The sequence below is a fragment of the Panthera leo genome, chromosome B1 (genome assembly GCF_018350215.1).
Source record: "Panthera leo isolate Ple1 chromosome B1, P.leo_Ple1_pat1.1, whole genome shotgun sequence".
In the NCBI taxonomy this organism is placed as follows: domain Eukaryota; kingdom Metazoa; phylum Chordata; class Mammalia; order Carnivora; family Felidae; genus Panthera; species Panthera leo.
Window position 1 is genome coordinate 33,503,302 of NC_056682.1, and position 17,861 is coordinate 33,521,162.

The 17,861-nt window shown below is 35.7% G+C and overlaps 1 protein-coding gene across 1 annotated transcript in view; it reads right to left on the bottom strand.

Moving 5' to 3' along the window:
- Positions 1–17,861, bottom strand: part of ADAM7 (ADAM metallopeptidase domain 7) — a 63,279-nt gene that overhangs the window by 25,107 nt on the left and 20,311 nt on the right. Inside the window, exons 4-8 of the mRNA XM_042933846.1 lie at positions 17,688–17,766; positions 16,070–16,146; positions 14,917–15,109; positions 12,983–13,036; positions 7,731–7,802 (exon numbers count right to left, since the gene is read on the bottom strand). Of these exons, the coding sequence (XP_042789780.1) occupies positions 7,731–7,802; positions 12,983–13,036; positions 14,917–15,109; positions 16,070–16,146; positions 17,688–17,766 (475 nt within the window). The remainder of the gene's footprint in view (positions 1–7,730; positions 7,803–12,982; positions 13,037–14,916; positions 15,110–16,069; positions 16,147–17,687; positions 17,767–17,861) is intronic.

Here is a 17,861-nt window from a genome sequence, read left to right on the forward strand (position 1 = left end):
CTGGAGCCTACTTCGGAATCTTGGTCTCCCTCTCTCTTTCTGCCCCTCCCCCACTCATGCTCTGTTTCTGTCTTTCTCAAAAATAAATAAACATTTTATAAAACAAAACAAAACAAAATATGTGAGGTACATCAACAAAAAACACAGGCCTGATTTTACAAATGGTTATTTTGAAACAGAATGTAGAGTAAATTGGCCAGAATCGTGGGTGAATTATCATGACCAACAAAGACACTTGACTAAAAAATCATATTCCCTTGGCACCTCTGGGTGGCTCAGTCGGTTGAGCGTCTGACTTCGGCGCAGGTCTGTGAGTTTGAGCCCCACATCGTGCTCTGTGCTAACAGCTCAGAGCCTGGAGCCTGCTTCGGATTCTGTGTCTCCCTCTCTCTCTCTGCCCCTCTCCCACTTGCACTCTCTCTCTCTCTCTCTCTCTTTCTCAAAAGGTAAACATTAAAAACAATAAATAAATCAGATTCCCTTTGAGCTGTCATAAACTTTACAGACACTGGGCTCAAGATGTGCCTAGAATAAATAATTTATTAAGGCTCTGAGATTATAACTGACCTACGTGAATTCACTAACAGTGACACACAGAGGAATAAATGTACCTTATTTATCTCTCCATTTAAGTCATTAGTTGGTTCTACGGCAGATTAGAAGGTTGATATTGATTTTCAAAGACCAATAGCTTAGCTGCCATATTTTGTTTGATTTTTGGAATTACTTTGTAGTCTGAGAAATCTTACTGGAGATTGCTCAAAACAGGCACAAATTGCTGTAGCCCATAAGCCTTCTCACCCTTATTCCCATTTGCTTTTGTAAACTCTAAGCTGGCAGATAGTTTGATGTCATCACAAAAGAAGATAAAGTTTAAGTACACATTATGAGGATTTTGAGACAAAAACTATATATAGCAGCCAATACAAAGCAGATTGAAAGAAAGAATGAATAAGAAACTGAATGGAGAGCTCACAGAATTAGTAGAGGATGCAATCGTTACTACGAAGCGTATCCATATTCATGGATAAAGAAGATATGGTATATAATGGAGTGTTACTCAGCCATCAAAAAGAATGAAGTCTTGCCATTTGCAATGATGTGGATGGAGTTAGAGTGTATTATGCTAAGTGAAGTAAGTCGGTCAGAGAAAGACAAATACAATGATTTAACTCATATATAGAAGTTAAGAAAAAAAACAGGTGAACACTGGGGAAAGGAAAAAAGAGAGAGAGGCAAACCATAAGAGACTCTTAGTTACATAAGAGATTAATGTTATCGTTTTATGTTTTTTTATGATTTTAATTAGCATTCCTTTTCTTCCCCTCAAAGAAATCCCTTTAGCATTTTTTGTAAGGCAGGTCTGGTGGTAATGAACTCTCTTCCTCAGCTTTTGTTTGTTCAAGAAAGTTTTTATCTCTCCATTACTGAAGGACAGCTTTACCAGTCATAGTATTTTTAGTTGACAGTTATTTTGATATTACATCCTCTCTTGGCCTAAAAAGTTTCTGTTGATAAATCTCATTTGTAATGGTAAATGTATAGTCATTGTTAGATTCTGCAATTTGGTAATAGTGGTATATAATTCACGACTCTAGTTTAAAAGCTAAAAAAATGAACATAGCAAAAAAAAAACCCATAAGTACAATGTGCACAATGCTATTTGTTACAAAATATTTAAAAACCATGTAAATTATAACAGCAGGAATCTAACATGTAAGGAGAAAAAGGAGAAGTACAAAGTATATGAATTCTAAGTTGTTATCAGGTTAAATCAGGATGTGATAAGTTTGATATCTTATGTAAACCTCATGATAACCTCAAGGGAAATTTTTCTGGCAATTATACCAAGGAATACAATAAAGAAGTCAAAGTGTACTGATACTAAAGATATCAAAACACACACACACACACAAAGACAGTAGGATAAGAAATAGAGAAAAATGGATCTACAAAACAACCAGAAAACAATAAACAAAGTGGCAATACTAGGTTATTACCTATCAATAATTACTCTAAATGTAAACAAATTAAATTCTTCAATATGAAAGACATAGGGTGGATGAATGGATAAAAAAGCAAAATACAACAATAAACAGCATACAAGACACATTGGCCCTACAGACACACATAGACTAAGAGGGAAGGAATGGAAAAAGACATTTCAAGCAAATGGTAACTAGAAGGAGAAAGAAAGAAAGAAAGAAAGAAAGAAAGAAAGAAAGGAAAGACAAGTAGTGGTAGCTATATTTATATCCAACAAAGTAGATTTTAAACTAAGGGCATTAGTCAATAATAAAGTGGTCAATATATCAAGAAGATATAACTATATATATATATAACTATGTATATATAACTATATATAACTATATATAACTATATATAACTATATATATATATATATATATATATATATATATATACCCAATACTGGAAAACCTAAATATATGGAGTGCCTGGGTGGCTCATTTGGTCAAGTGTCCGACTCCTGATTTTGGCTCAGGTCATGATCTCATGGTTCTTGAGATCGAGCCCTATATTGGGCTTTTTGGTGATGGCATAGAGCCTGCTTGGAATTCTCTCTCTCCCTCTGTCTCTGTCTCTCTGCTCCTCTTCAGCTGTGTGCACATTCTCTCTCTCTCTCTCTCTCTCTCTCTCAAAATAAACATTTAAAAAAACTTGAAAAAAAGAAAACAAATATACAAAGAAAAACAAGCAGAAATAAAAGGAGAAATAAACAGTAAAGCAATTATAGTTGGGCCTTTAATACCCCACACTGAACAATGGATAGATCAGACAGAGAATCAGTAAGTCAACAGTGAATTTGAACAATGCTTTAGCCCTAATGGACCTAACAGACATATACAGAACATTCTATCCAACAACAGAATACATATTCTTCTTATATGCACATAGAATATTTTTGTGATAGACTATATATTAGGTTTTAAAACAAGTCTTAGCGAGTTCAAGAAGACAGAAATCATACCAAGTATGTTTTTTGAATATAAAGGTGTGGAACTAGAAACCAATAACAAGAGGAAGACTGGAAATTCATGAATACATGAAAATTAAGCACACTCTCGTGCACAATCAATGGATCAAAGGAGAAACTAAAGGGGAAACAAGAGTTTCTTGAGAGAAATGAAAATGGAAACACAACTTATAGGATGCATCAAAAGCAGCTCTAAGAGAAAAGAAAGTTCATAGCCATAAATGCCTACATTAAGAGGTAAGAAAGATCTCAGATAAACAACCTAACTCTACACACTGAGGACCTATACATATTTAAAAAACACCAAACCAAAACAACAACAATAAAAACTGAGCCCAAACTTAGCTGAAGAAAGGAAATGATAAACATTATAGGAGAAATAAATAAAGTAGAGAACAGAAAAACATTGGAAAAGATTAACCAAACTAAGAGTCAGTTCTTTAAAAAGATGAAGACAATGGACAAACCCTAGCTAGACTAAGCAAAACATAAAGGACTTAAACCAGCAAAATTATAAATGAAAAAGGGGGCGTTACAACTGATATCACAGAAATTTAAAGGATAAGAGGCTGCTATGAACAACTATATGACAAGAAACATGACACCTAGGAGAAAAGCAAAAATTATTGGAAACATACAACTTACCAAGACCAAATCAACAGAAATAGAAACTCCGAATAGACCAATTACTAGTAAGGATATTGAAATAATAATTGAAACTATCCTAATGAACCCCAGGACCAGATAGTGTAATTATACCAAACATTTAAAGAATTAATACCAATAATTCTCAAACTCTTCCAAAAAGAAAAAACTCAAAGGGAAGGAAACACTCCAAACTCATTTCACAAGGCCAACATCACCTTGATACCCAAACCAGAAATGGATACTACTAGAAAAGAATACTTCAGGCTAATATCCCTAATGAGTATAAATGCAAAAAAATCTCAATAAAATGCCACCAAATTGAATTCAGCAGCACATTAAGAGGATCATTCACATGATCAAGTGGAATTTACCCTGGGATGCAAGGGTCATTCAAATAAACAAATCAATGAATGTGACATATTACATTAATAACATGAAAGAAAAGAATCATAAGAATCGTATCTCAACTTGACAAAATTCAACATTTTATTCATTATTAAAAAAAAACCTCTTAACAAATTAGGCATAGGTGGAACATATCTCAACATAATCAAAGCCATATATGACAAGCGAATAGCTAACATCATGCTCAATGGTGAAAAAGCTTTTCTTCTAAGATCAAGTACAAAACCAGTACCCACTCTTAGCAACCTATTCAACATAGTACTGGAAGTTCTAGCTACAGCAATCAGACAATAAAAAGAAACAAGGGTATCAGAATTGGTAAGGAAAGTAACATTGTCTCTATTTGCAGCCATGATTTTATCTATAGAAAAATCCCAAAGACAACCCAAAATTGTTAAGATCTACTCAATGAATTCAGTACAGTTGCAGGATACAAAATTAGCAGGCAGACATTTGGTAGCATTTCTAGACAATAACAGGGAAATTTCTGAAAAGAAATAAAAATATTAATCCCCCACATACATGAACGTCAAAAATAATAAAATACTTAGGAATAAAGTTAACTAAGGAGCTGAAAGATATGTGTGCTGAAAAGTATAAGTCGATAAAATAAATCAAAGAAGACACAAATAAATGCAAAGGGATCCTTTGTCCATAGAGTGGAAGAATTAATAACGTTAAAATACAAATACTACTGAAAGCCATCTATATAGTCAATGCAATCCCTATCAAGATTCCAATGACAGTTTTTATGAAAGTAGAAAACAAACTCCTAAAGTTTATATAGAACCACAAAACACCCAAATAGCCAAGAAAAAAAAAATCCTGAGACAGACAAAGCAGGAGCATCACACTTCCTGATGTTAAATTTTATGTAAATCTAAAGTCATCAAAACAGCATGGGACTAGCATATAAAGAGACAAATAGTCCAATGGAACAGAAGCAAGAGCCCAGAAATGAACCGAGGCATATACAGTCACCTAATATTTGACAAGGAAGCCAAGAACACTCAGTGGACAAAACATTATCTCTTCAATGTAAGACGCTGAGATGATTGTGTATTCACATGTAAATAAATGAATGAAGATGAACCGGTAACTTATGCCATTCACAAAAATGAATTCAAAGTGGATTAAAGACTTACATGTTGAGTCTTACTATGAAGATCCTAGAAGAAAACAAAACTAAAGCTCCTTAACATGGGTCTTGGTAATGATTTTTTGGATATGACACCTAAAAGCACAAGCAATAAAATAAGAAATAAGAAATGGGACTGCATCTCAAAGCTTCTACACAGCAAAAGAGTCCATTAAAAAAGTGAAAAGATGGAATGGGAAAACATATTTACAAGCCATATATCTGATAAGGGGTTAATATCCAACACACCTAAACAACCCATCAACTCAATAGCAAAAAACATACAAATAACCTAATTCAAAAATGGGCAAAGTACCTAAACAGACATGTTTTTCAAAAAAGATGCATGAAAGGCCAATAAGTACATGAAAAGATGTTCAACATCACTAGGCATTAGGATAATGCAAATTAAAATCACAATGAGGTATGATCTCATGCTTGTTAGAACGGCCATCAACAGATGCTGGTATGGATGTGGAGAAAAGGGAGAAAATCAATCAATAAAAAGAAACAGGAAAAAAAACCATAGGTGACTATGAGATATAACTATTTCACACCACATTGTTCCTCCCTTTTAGAAAAATATGGGGAGGGTTTTTAATAGCCATAGAAATAGGCTTAAAGCAAAGAGAATATCTACTTCTGGCTCAGATGTACAAAACCGGAAATAATATTGCTTCTACCCTGACAGAAAGAAAAAGCCAGAGAATCTACAAAGTCATATCAGATCGGACCGTAAGTTAGCTGAGGTAACAGGGCAAGTAAGATGATGCCTGAAATCTCAGGAAAGATTGCTTCTTTAAGGCAGAAATGGTACTGGAGTATCTCCCAGCAGCAGAGCATGCTGAGCGCCATACAAGACATAAGAAGAATTTACCAGACATTTTTAAGGAATTGCTAAAGGGCAAGTATGTGATAGAATGAGTATAGGATCCTCTGAGAGACACAGGCATAAGGAATCTCACACCTATGCTCAGAATCTTCTCCATGGGCCTCCTCTGCATGCCCATGAAACCATGGAGGGCAGAATGGGAGACTTGGAGGTCCCCTCCTTTGGTGGGATAGGCTTGAAGGATGACAGAAACTGCTGACTTGGGAACATCTTTGAACCTACCAGACTCTTGCTCTCCAAAAAAACAAAAGCACTAAGCTGCTGTGTGACCTTCAGAAAATTTTTTTTTTCCTGTTCTTATCTCATTGTTCCTTCTTTCCTCGTGCTCACTACGGGCTTAGTTTGCTCTTTTTGCAGTCCCTTAAGGTAGAACTTTAGTTGTTTATTGATATTTTCTTTTTAATTGATATATGTTTGCATTTATAGCTATAAACTTTCCTCCCAGAGCTCCTTTTGTTGCATCTCATACGTTTTGATAGGTTTTGTTTTCATTTTTTGTACCAAGATTTTTTTCTTATGCCTTTCATTTATCCGTTGGTCCACTTGTTGTTCAGGAATGTGCTCTTAAATTTCTGCATATTTATAAATTTTCCATTAATCTGTCTGGCGTTGCTTTTTTAGTTTCATACCACTGTGGCAGGAAAAGATACTTGATATCATTTCCATCTTCTTGAATTTGTTGAGATTTGCTTTGTGGCCTACTCTATAATATATATCATGAAATGTCTCTTCTGCTCTGGGAAAGAAATGGTGTATTCTGTTGCTCTTGGGTGAAAAATTCTGCATATACCTGTTGGTTTCATTTGGTCTATAGTGTTGTTCAAATCCAGTCTTTATTGATGATCTGTCTGGATGGCATATTGATTGCTGAGGGTAGGGCATTTTTTTTTTTATTCTCCCAGAACTCAAGTGAAAACCTATTGTTACTGAAAGAAGGGAAAAGAAAAACCAGAAAAACAAACAAACAAAAAACTTCTGCCCCTGGAGGACAGACAGGAAGCTGTCCTAAGGCCAGAGCCTTCTAGGTCTCCTACCAGTGAAGGAAGAACATAAACGATGAGAATAATCTACCCAAAGACCCCATGGGCAGAGCTTTCCTAAAACGGGATAGATCAGGGTAACAAAACTCTCTGGGTCCCCTAACCAGGCTAGAGATCACTGAATTAACAAACAAAAACAGATTACTACTGAAGGAGAGATAAGAATTGTGAGTACAGACCTTTCAGCTCTGGCTCTTAACAAAGGCCTGAAGTTGAGGGTGAAGCGGGGACAAGGTGGGTGAAGCGGGGACAAGGTCTCCAACAGTGCTAGGTTCTGGAACAGTGATTTTAAATGCATTAATGGATTTGATTTATGCATGATGAGTTTTCAAGTCTTTACATGTTGCTTTATAAATTTTGTGGTTACTAACCAATATTTGAAATTTATTTAGATGTTAAATGTCATTCACTTCAAAACCCAAAATCTCAGAGCTGTGTTTCCTTTATTGCCTTGCAGTTTTCAATGGATTTTGGTTCATTAGTCTATGCAGTGAATTTCTGTGTTTTAGGCCGTCTCAATACTGAGCTTACCACAAAACCCAGGAGATATCTACCCTAAAAGGTATTTTCCATTTGTATTCTTAGATTGATTCAAACGTTATCAGATCTTACCATGTTTACAAAATTGACCATTCCCCAAATTCGATTCCTTATTTTACTGTGAGGATGATTATTCCTGCGACACTGGAAATAAAACATCAGATCAACATTCATTAATAACAGATGATATGAACTCAACAAAATACTTCACCCACTGTGAGATATTTCCAGGGTGGGGGGGAAACTTATTGGTATTCTTTCTGGTCAGCTAAAAATCGTGGCAATTTATGCAGAATTACATTTTTGATATGAAATCACTACATACAGCAGTTTCTAAAGACATGCTTCAGCTTAGCACTATTTTTAAGATTTTCTTCATAACCTTGTTCCCTTTTCACATCACAACATATTGCATTACGTTGATTTATTAAACCAACTGATAAGTGTTCTTTAGAGTCCATATTTATCATGCTGATGAAGCAAAACTTATTGAAGTGTCACAGAAATCCTTATATTGCAAAACAACCCGGAAACTTTATCAGCCCTTCTGTATCCATGGTAGTAACAAACTACGGAATGTAATCAAAGACCACCCTGGAGCCAGAGATGTGATGGAGAGGGGCAGGAAACTGTGACACCCCTTCTCTCCAGGAAAAGGCTGAGAAAACAAAGCAGACCTTCCTGCTCCAGCCTATTCTGTCTTTTGTTCCTAAGAAATGGACTCCCCATTTGTGGACCTTGTTGTTGGCATTATCTATTGAAACCTGATAAAATATACTTTATAATAACAAAAGTATCCTGTAGGGATAAATGCAAATGATCAAGCTTGTTTCATAATAAGAATAAAAAGAAATATGGCTTTTCTGAATCCTACAAATATCCTCTATTTACTATTCCATTGCTCTCCTGTTGTCTCACATACCTAAATACCTCAAAGATATAACGTTAGACTCTCTTCACTTATCTCTCATTCATCCCTCAACCCATACTCATTAGTTTAACTGCCTCTATTCCACGGAAACTATTCTTGACAGGCACATAAATGTCCTCCTGCTTATCCAGTCCATTGAACACCTTTTCCTCATCTTCCTAGTCATCTCATCTACCTTTAATATTGACCATTTTATCTTTCAAGAAATTTCTTACCACCTTTGTGTCCAATACCCTATCCCTCCTAGTGTTTCATTGTACAGAGTTTCCTTTTTTCCACCATTCCCTTAAATTCTGGGTGGCAAATATGGTTTCACACCAGAATTCTTGGTGACCAGTTGGTAGAGCTTGCCTAAAATACAGTTGAGAAAGATCCTGAGACTGGGGTGCCTGGGTGGCTCAGTTGGCTAAGTGTCAGACTCTTGATTTTGGCTCGGGTCGTGATCTCAAGGTTCATGAGATCAAACACTGAGTCGGGCTGTGGGCAGACCGCATGGAGTCTGCTTGGGATTCTCTCTCTCCCTCTCCCTCTGCCGATCCCCAGCTCATGCTTTCACGTTCTCTCACAAAATAAATAAATGCACTTAAAATTTTTTTAAATCTTTCTATTTTTTAAAATGTTTATTCATTTATTTTGAGAGAGTGACAAAGAGAGTGAACAGGGGAGGCGGGGGAGAGAGAGAGAGAGAGAGAGAGAGAGAGAGAGAGAGAGAGACTCCCAAGGAGGCTCCGTGTTGTCAGCACAAAGCCTGATGTGGGGCTCAAACTCATGAACCATGAGATCATGATCTTAGCCCAAACCAAGAGTCAGACACTTAACTGACTGAGTCACCCAGAACCCCCCAAGTGAGTATCTTAGAGATCATAGGGATAGGGTACTTTATCAATCAGTGATTTCCACCAATGGGGGTAAGGAAGACAAATGCGTACAGAGTCTTTGCATCCTTATTGCCAAGGCTTTATTAATGGTTAGTCTTCCCCAGTATCTAGACACCTGTGTTCTGCTTATCCTTTCAACTTGCTGGGTCTGGTTGTATACATCCATATCCTTACTCACCTGCTTAAAATTCGTCACATTGTCTTCAAGATATGTAAACTCCTCAACATGTTTTCCAAAAGCTGCCTTTGTTTTTCTGTCTTACCAGAATACAATAACTCTACATTGTTCTTGCTGTTGCCCTTTATAATCAGCTAACATATACATGTATGTATGTATAAATATATTACTCATATAATTATAAATATATACATTCAACACTCTGCATCTAGCATATTAGATGCTCATTAACTATTTGTTAAATGAAAATGAATGATTTACTATAGGAACTTCTCTTAAAAAAATTTAAATATTTAAAGACAATATTAAGGCAGCCTATGTGAGAGTTATGCCCAGTTTAATGCCCCTAAATCATATCAAGCAAATATTTGCCTGGTACCTGGGGTAAAATATTAAATTTAATAAACTGTTCTTACTTTTTACTAATAACTTATTGTTAAGGGCAAAGAAATTATTTTAGCAATCTTTTCAAAGTGAGTTAACATGTTCTCATAAACATGTTAAAGTAAGCCTATCTAGTGCCCAAAACTTACCAACTTCTTTTTTTTTTTTTTATAAAATTGACAATTGTAGTTTCTCCTCATTTTTAAAAATATGCAATAATGTTGTGTCTTTCTTTTAAACTAACATAGATCCCATTTATTTTGTTTTATTATGGTGACTAAAAATTTCAGTGAATATGTTAAAATAAAATGTATTGACAGTGAAAATAAATGTATCTTATTCTCACTTTTGGAGGAAAAAACCTCCAACATTACAGTTTAAGTTTAATATTTATACAGGATAGAACGATTTCGGTAAATGTTCTTTATTTTCTTCCATCTTTTACTTGCTAAGAGTTTTATCAGAAATATTTGAGATGATTTCATTCCTGGGATAAACCATTGCCATGTAAACTTTCTTTGGATCTGTGCAAGGACTGGGTTTTCAACTATTTTTTTTAGGATTTTGCAGTTGTTTTGGTAAGTGAAATCGTCTTACAATTTTACTTTCCTGTCTGGATTTGTTATCAAAGTCATCATAGATCGTTACAGTAATGATCCTTAAGAAATCCCTCTTCCAGATATCCACACCCTTGTGTATTTCCCTCCAACATCGATTCTAGGCTTGACTCTATGGCTTAGTTTGGCTAAGGAGACATTAACTAATAATTGTAGTACAAGCAGGAGCTTAAAAAGTCTTACATACTGAAGCCTGGCCTCTTTCTTGATATTTTGATGCCCAGCTATCATATGAGAAGCACAGGCGAGCCTACTGCTTACGTGGCCAACTGACATTGGTACTACATATGAGTCAAGTGTCTGAAGCCATTTTTACACCAGCCAGCTAGCCCAGTGGAACTGCTATACAAGCAAACCACACTAAGCTTGGGGTTGTTTGTTACACAGCAGTAGATATCTAATGCAAAAGGTATAATAACTGTATAACATGTGCGAAGAATTTTTCCCTTTGCTTATTCTTCAAATTTGTTTGTAAAAGATATTATCTGTTAAAGCAAATTTTGGCAAAATTTGTGTTTAAATGCATGTGAGCCTAGTGTCTTCATTTGTTGAGAGACTGTGGACTGCTTATTTAATTTTTAAAATTCATTACAATCTTTTTTGGGTTTACTATTTCTTCGCAAGTCAGCTTGGTAACATTTTACTGCATGCTTCTGCTCATAACTGTATTGGCACAGGTTGTACATATATTTTTTATTGACGTGTAACCTGTACTATATTTATAGTTATGCTTCCTTCTACTTCTAATTTTATTTGTACTTTTATTTTTTTTAATAATTATTGTCAGAGATTTCTCTATTTTACCAATCTATTCAAGGAATGAGCATTTGGCTTTGTTGATCTACCAATTGCTTCATTTTGACTCATGTCTTTTATTAATTTCATGCATTGTTAAGATTTTTTTCTCCTTTCTATCCTTTTTTGATTTATTCTGTTTCATTTTATAACTTTTCCAGTTAGACTCTTAGTTCATTAAATTTTTCTTTCTCTTTCATAGAAATGTCTAAGACTACAAATATCCTTCTAAATACTGCTACGCCTCCTGCATCTAAAGTTTTATCTATACCAGTCTTTTCTTTTTGCTGTTATAAATGTTTCATAATTTCAGATTTGACTTCTTCAGTCAGTTAATATTTGGAAATGTATTTTGCTTTAGTTTCCAAACCAATGATCATTTAGTGGCTTAATGTATCAATTTTTGTTATAACTTCCAATCTGGTTGTGGTTTAAAAACAAAAGGGTGCTCTTTATTATATATCTATTTTTTTTCTATTTCTTTTTACTTTCTTTGTGGTCAAATACCAGTTTAATTTTTGGAAGTATTTTATTTGCATTTGAAAAGATTATAGATTGTCTATTTTGTGTGTTTTGGAGATTCTACCAGTTGATTATATCAAAACGATATTTATGTGACTCAGATCTTTTCTACTTGTGTTGAATTTTTTCCTACTTTACCTAAAATTTCCTGATAGAGGGGAACTGAAAAAAAACTTACTCTGCCTGTAACTCTGTTATTTTTTGTTGCACATCTTCTTTGACTCTATTGTTAGGTATATAATCTGAAATATCAGTGGCTGGTTTACAGTTCTTGGAGAGCTTATTCTCCTTCCCATTATGTTAGTTGACTCTTCCTCATGTGATTAGTTTTATCTTAGATTATGAAAATGTCTTCATAGAACATTTTTGACTTGAGCTGTAACAGTTTATCAAGTTTCTAATCAAGTTTTACATTAAAAGCTTTGCTTGACATTTCTGTATCTAAAGAAAAATATATCACGCTCCATATCATTATATGACACGTGTTTAACATTTTTGCTTTCCTGTGCGTAATATATCCCCTTCCTATTGCCACAAACAAACAGAACATTCCTTTTCTCTTTGCAGTTTCAGTAGGGAGACATTCTCCGGTTCCCTTTTCAGAGATGGGGCAGCTCATCATGGCTCTGGGCATTATTCAATACATTCTATATACTATATGTCACCAAGCCTGTGAATTTTACTTACTGCTCTGACAAGAGATTCTCTTCTCATTTTTAGGACTTGGAGATTTTCTGTGTTTTCTTCTGAGCTCAACTATAGATTGTGCACATTTTTTCAATTTTGTGTATGTTGTTCATCATTTCCATATGCTCAGAAAAAGGAGGAGAATTCTATTTTGGCTTAGTCTTCTATACTGCCAAAGGACCTTATCATCTCTTATATAAATCTGTTTGGGGAAGCTAAAAACAACATTGAGCCCAAAATGGAATTCCGATTAAAATATTTTTTTCTCTTTTTTAGGATCACTATAGTTTTATAAGTATGAATGAGGAGCAAATATTCATTTGAAAACTTACCACGTTATCATCAGCAACAATGAACAGTTCCACATACTTTTCTTTATGGGTGTTCTGGAAATTTATGAAAAATTTAATAGAGTATGGTCAATGTTTCTCATTTTACGTTAAAATTTTCATGGTAAGAAATGTTAGTATTATTGATACAGGAAGGTGAGGAAGAGGAGTATAACTAATAATTCCAGGAATTTATCTAAAGAAAGCCCCATATATTATTAAAACATGTGGCCCTTTACATCAGATCGTCTTTCACGTAAAATAAGTTGTATTTATTGCAGCATTATTTACAATGGCCAAGATATGGAAGCATCCTAAGTGGCTATTGGTAGATGAAAGGGTAAAGAAGATGTGACACACACACACAAACACACACACGCACACACTGATATTATGCAGCCATAAGAAAGGATACGATCTTGCCATTTACAACGGTATGAATCAATCCAGAAGGTATTATACTAAGTGAAATAAGTCAGACTGAGGAAGACAAATAACATTTCACTTAGGTGTGGAATCTAAAATTCAAAATAAACGAATAAACAAACAAGTTAAACCAGAATCAGACCTATAAATACAGAGAACAAACGGATGGTTGTCATAGGGAAGGAGGGTGTAGGAGGCAAAATAGGTGAAGGGGCGTGGGAGACACAGGCTTCCAGTTATGGAATGAATAAGTCATGGAATAAAAGGCATAGCATAGGAATATAGTCAATGGCATTGCGGTATCGTTGCATGGTGACAGAGGGTAGCAACACCTGTGGTGAATGTAGCATGATGTATGGAGATGTTCAATCACTAGGTTGTACACCTGAGCCTGATGTAACATTGTCAGCTATACTCTAAATAAATAAATAGAAGAGTTATAAATAAAGAATCATGAATACAGTTTTTAACTTTTTTTTCATTTATAAAGCAAATAGCTTTATAATAGCTAAATAGCTCATATAAATAGCTCATATAAAAAGGACTCAACTCATCAAGAGTGGAGAGCAAATCGTGGGACTGGCTAATAGGACTGACTGTATTCCTTCTACTCCTCTCCTGTCTCTCAATCTCCTACTTTGTGGTAGTCTCAGTTCCAAAGAAATGTATAAAGGTTGCTAATAACAGATCCTTACTTTTTATAAATCAACAATACCAGAAAATTCTGTCTTCAGCTCTCAATGTCATCTATTGAGGTACATGCATATTCTCCGAGTAATAAACCAGAGGCGTATTGTTCAAAGATCTAACTAAGTCATTTTGGGGGGGGACTTCTTTTTAGTGATCATTTATTAATTGATTGAATCCATCAAAAACATCAGTTAGGCACCTACTAGGTTTCAGACACAATCTGGACCATGGATATGTGAAGCAGATGGGCACTCATGGATCTTTAAAGGCTAACACCTCGTGAGGATTTGAGGTGATATGAACTAGTCATACAAGAAAGCTTAAAACACATAGGAGTCTCATGGTGCAATCATCTGCCAGAAATTGAACTTGCAATTACTCTTAATTGTCCTTAATAATTAATAATTAGAATATTTGGCCTGATGAAAGGGGCAGACCTTGACTTATCATCAGCAAATCCCCCCTCTCCCAACAAATTGATGGCAGCGACGACAAGGGGAAACAATAGCTCGTAGAGGTTTTAAGACATTGCAAATTTCATTCTTTCCAACCACTTGTAGCCCTGATGGTATAAATCACATGTAGGGTTGCAAAAATTCCCGTTCCTTAAAACTGATGGGACAAACCGAGATTTGCTGTAGGTAACGAACATTTTCTATGTTGATAAAAAGTTTGACATTTTAGATTTCAAACAACGAAGAGTCAGACTCAGGTGGCATGTATATTTCACTAGTTGTGCTCATTTCTCTCTTTTGAGATCAGAAAGGAAATAAGAGGTGCTTATCCTGACATTAAGATGATTTTTTCAAAAAGGCACTTACTTCTGTTTTGAGGTCTTCCGCCATTTTAATAGCATCCTTCGGATCAGTTGTCCTGGTAAAATTGAGTTCCGTACAAGAATAATTGGCAGCGAACTGTGCCTTTGGATTATATCTGAACACAAAATGTTGTCCCTCATCTGAATATTTCACTGGTTCGATGAGGTACCTTTGGTTATATACCCTGAAGAATCCCCTACAGAAAATGGAAATATGATGTATATTCAATCTATACCATTTTACTACTTTATTTCTCACCATATTTCTCTGTTCCATTTTATTGACTTTGCCTAGCTAAGAAAGGAAACTATAAGACCAAGGCCTCATGAGCATCTGGCTGCACACATATTCTGAGTGATAAAAAGGTGAGGTGATATGTGGCCTTTGAATCAATAACGTGCGTAAGAATCAACTCCTCTAGATTTTCAGAAGCTTACCAGCCCAATCTCTACTTTGAAATCTCAGAGTTCTCACAAATATTTTGTGAATTTTTATGTCCATCATGCTTTAATTGTAGAGTAACTATATGAAAGCACAAATACTATTACATGGCAATTTTGTCATTAAAAGAGTCTTTATTCTTGAATATATTGGGATCTACTTAAGTAAAGTACTCATAAATGAAGGCGGAAATGTCTTGTTCTCCTATCCTGCTACCCCACATTTCCTCTTTTATCCTTAAGCCCAAGATCTATAAGGAACTGATACAGACTATACTTCTGGCTTTTTTGATTTCTAAAGACTCTAAACTCCTGAAGAGCAAAAAGCTGTGAAGTGTTGTGTTGTGGTGGGAATTCACAGGACTAGAAGTCAGGAGACCTGGTTTTTCCATAGAGTTCTATCACCAGCACATTGAATGTCCAGAGGCTAGTCTCTGATTTCAGTGTCTCCGACATGAGAGGACAGGTTAGATTATTCCCAGCAGTCTCTGAATCCCTTGACAAAAAATTTGTCTTGCTTAGGGCTGTGCATTAGACATCTTTTTGTCAGAAATGGACATCAGTGATGGGCTAGAAGGGCTACTCATGCTGAAAATATGCAGTAGCTTTTTCCCATGATTTTTTTCTATTTATAAGGCTGTTTGAAAGATGAAAAGCAAATGTCTCTGAAAATGCCTTAAGCAAACTTATAAACAAAATAGAGAACTGTGCAATACCTCAGACCATTACATGTGCTGATACTGGCAGAAGAATCAAATTCATGTATGATGGATCCTTGGTAAAAACAGTGATCCTAAAATAGATGAAGAGACTATTTATATAAATACATATGCTCATATTGCATAGATATCACTATACACGTATTTTACGTTCACAATATATCAGCATTGCATTCTCACAAATGCTCCTTCATGTATTCGCTCATTGCACTCTGTCATTTGGAAAATTTTGAACTCCTTCAGAATCCTTTTATTCTAATTGCATCGTTACTTTGTATGAAGCAGGATGTGGATTCTTTCCTCACAGATTTAGGAGTATATTAGTTGATGAATCCAGTCTCAGAAATGTGACCCTTTTCCATTTAAGTATTTCTCCTCTCATCCACCCTAAAATGTCTACCAAACTACCCTTCTCGTGTTGTTATTATAATTTTTCCCCAGTTGCCTATGAAATCAGTCCAATTTTTAAAAAAAAAAATTTTTTTAAGTTTATTTATTTATTTTGAGAGAGACAGAGACGGTGCGAATGGGGGAGGGGTAGAGAAAGAGGGAGAATCTCAAGCAGGCTCTGCACCATCAGCACAGAACCCATGCAGGGCTCAAACTCACGAAATCGTGAGATTATGACCTGAGTCAAAATCAAGAGTTGGACACCTAACGGACCGAGTCACCCAAGCGCCCCATGCCAATGTTGTTGATGATTGCTAAAATTAGGTTTCGCTCTCCAGCCAGGTCCCCTCAAGCCCTTTCCTCCTGCGGCCTTGCTTCAGTCAAGTTGGTATCCCTGTCACTCCCTACGTGGTGCTCTGCCTGTAACGGTTCCATCAGGTAATCACCTTTTCCATTTTGTCCATTTTGTCCATGAGCGACACTCCCTGTGTGATCGCAGACCCTCTTAGGCCAACAGCCACCCCCTGCATAAAAGCATGTTGCCCAGTTTTCTTCCATTTCTATTTTACAAAGATTGCCTGAAGGTTTACATTCCATGATTGACACATGCCTTAACCAGGAAATAAGTTTTTAGAAAGTATACTTTTGGTGAAAAGGAATAATGTCATCTTCAGTTAGAAGGCTACAGAGGGCATGGAAAGGGAAGGAAGACCGTAAAAATAGAACCTGTATCCACTGGCATATTATTGATGATAAATGAACAAAAATTCATTTGGAGAATGAAGGAGAGACCACAATGTTGGTGCAGCAGAAGGCCTAGGCCGGGGAATAGGACTCACATAAGGGTCAATTAGATGGAGGTTTTAAAATAGTTTCATGTCATTAGTTTTTATCCCTTTAGCCCGATGACAATCTCATCAGGGTGCCTTCTACTTCTTTGGTTTCTGCTTTACCCTTTCTCCAGACTTAACACCATTTGGGGTACACAGAAGTCAGTTTAGTTAAGAAAAAATACATTAACAGTCATCAGTCTGCTTGTGAGACAGTAGTCAGCCTCCTTTAGAGTTTGAAGGGTCATGTTTTCTATTCTAGAATGATTTGTGACAGTATTCAATGTAAGATTTGCCTCTGACATAACATTTTCAGAAGCTGCCTGTACAGCTGGATTGCATTTCAAAATCCCATGAGAAAATTTCAGAAGACATAGGAAAGTTCCATAAGATACCGTGGTGGAAGGGTAGCTGGTGACGGCCTCTCCTTTTATAGAGTAGTAGGTTTCACTGTAATTTGAGGCTAGGAACTCCCTGGAAAAGAGGGCAGAGAGGTAGTGAGATTTAGTCAGTTTACAAAGATAGCAGATAAAACAAATTATGGGGAAGAGAAGCCTTGAGGCTGTTTC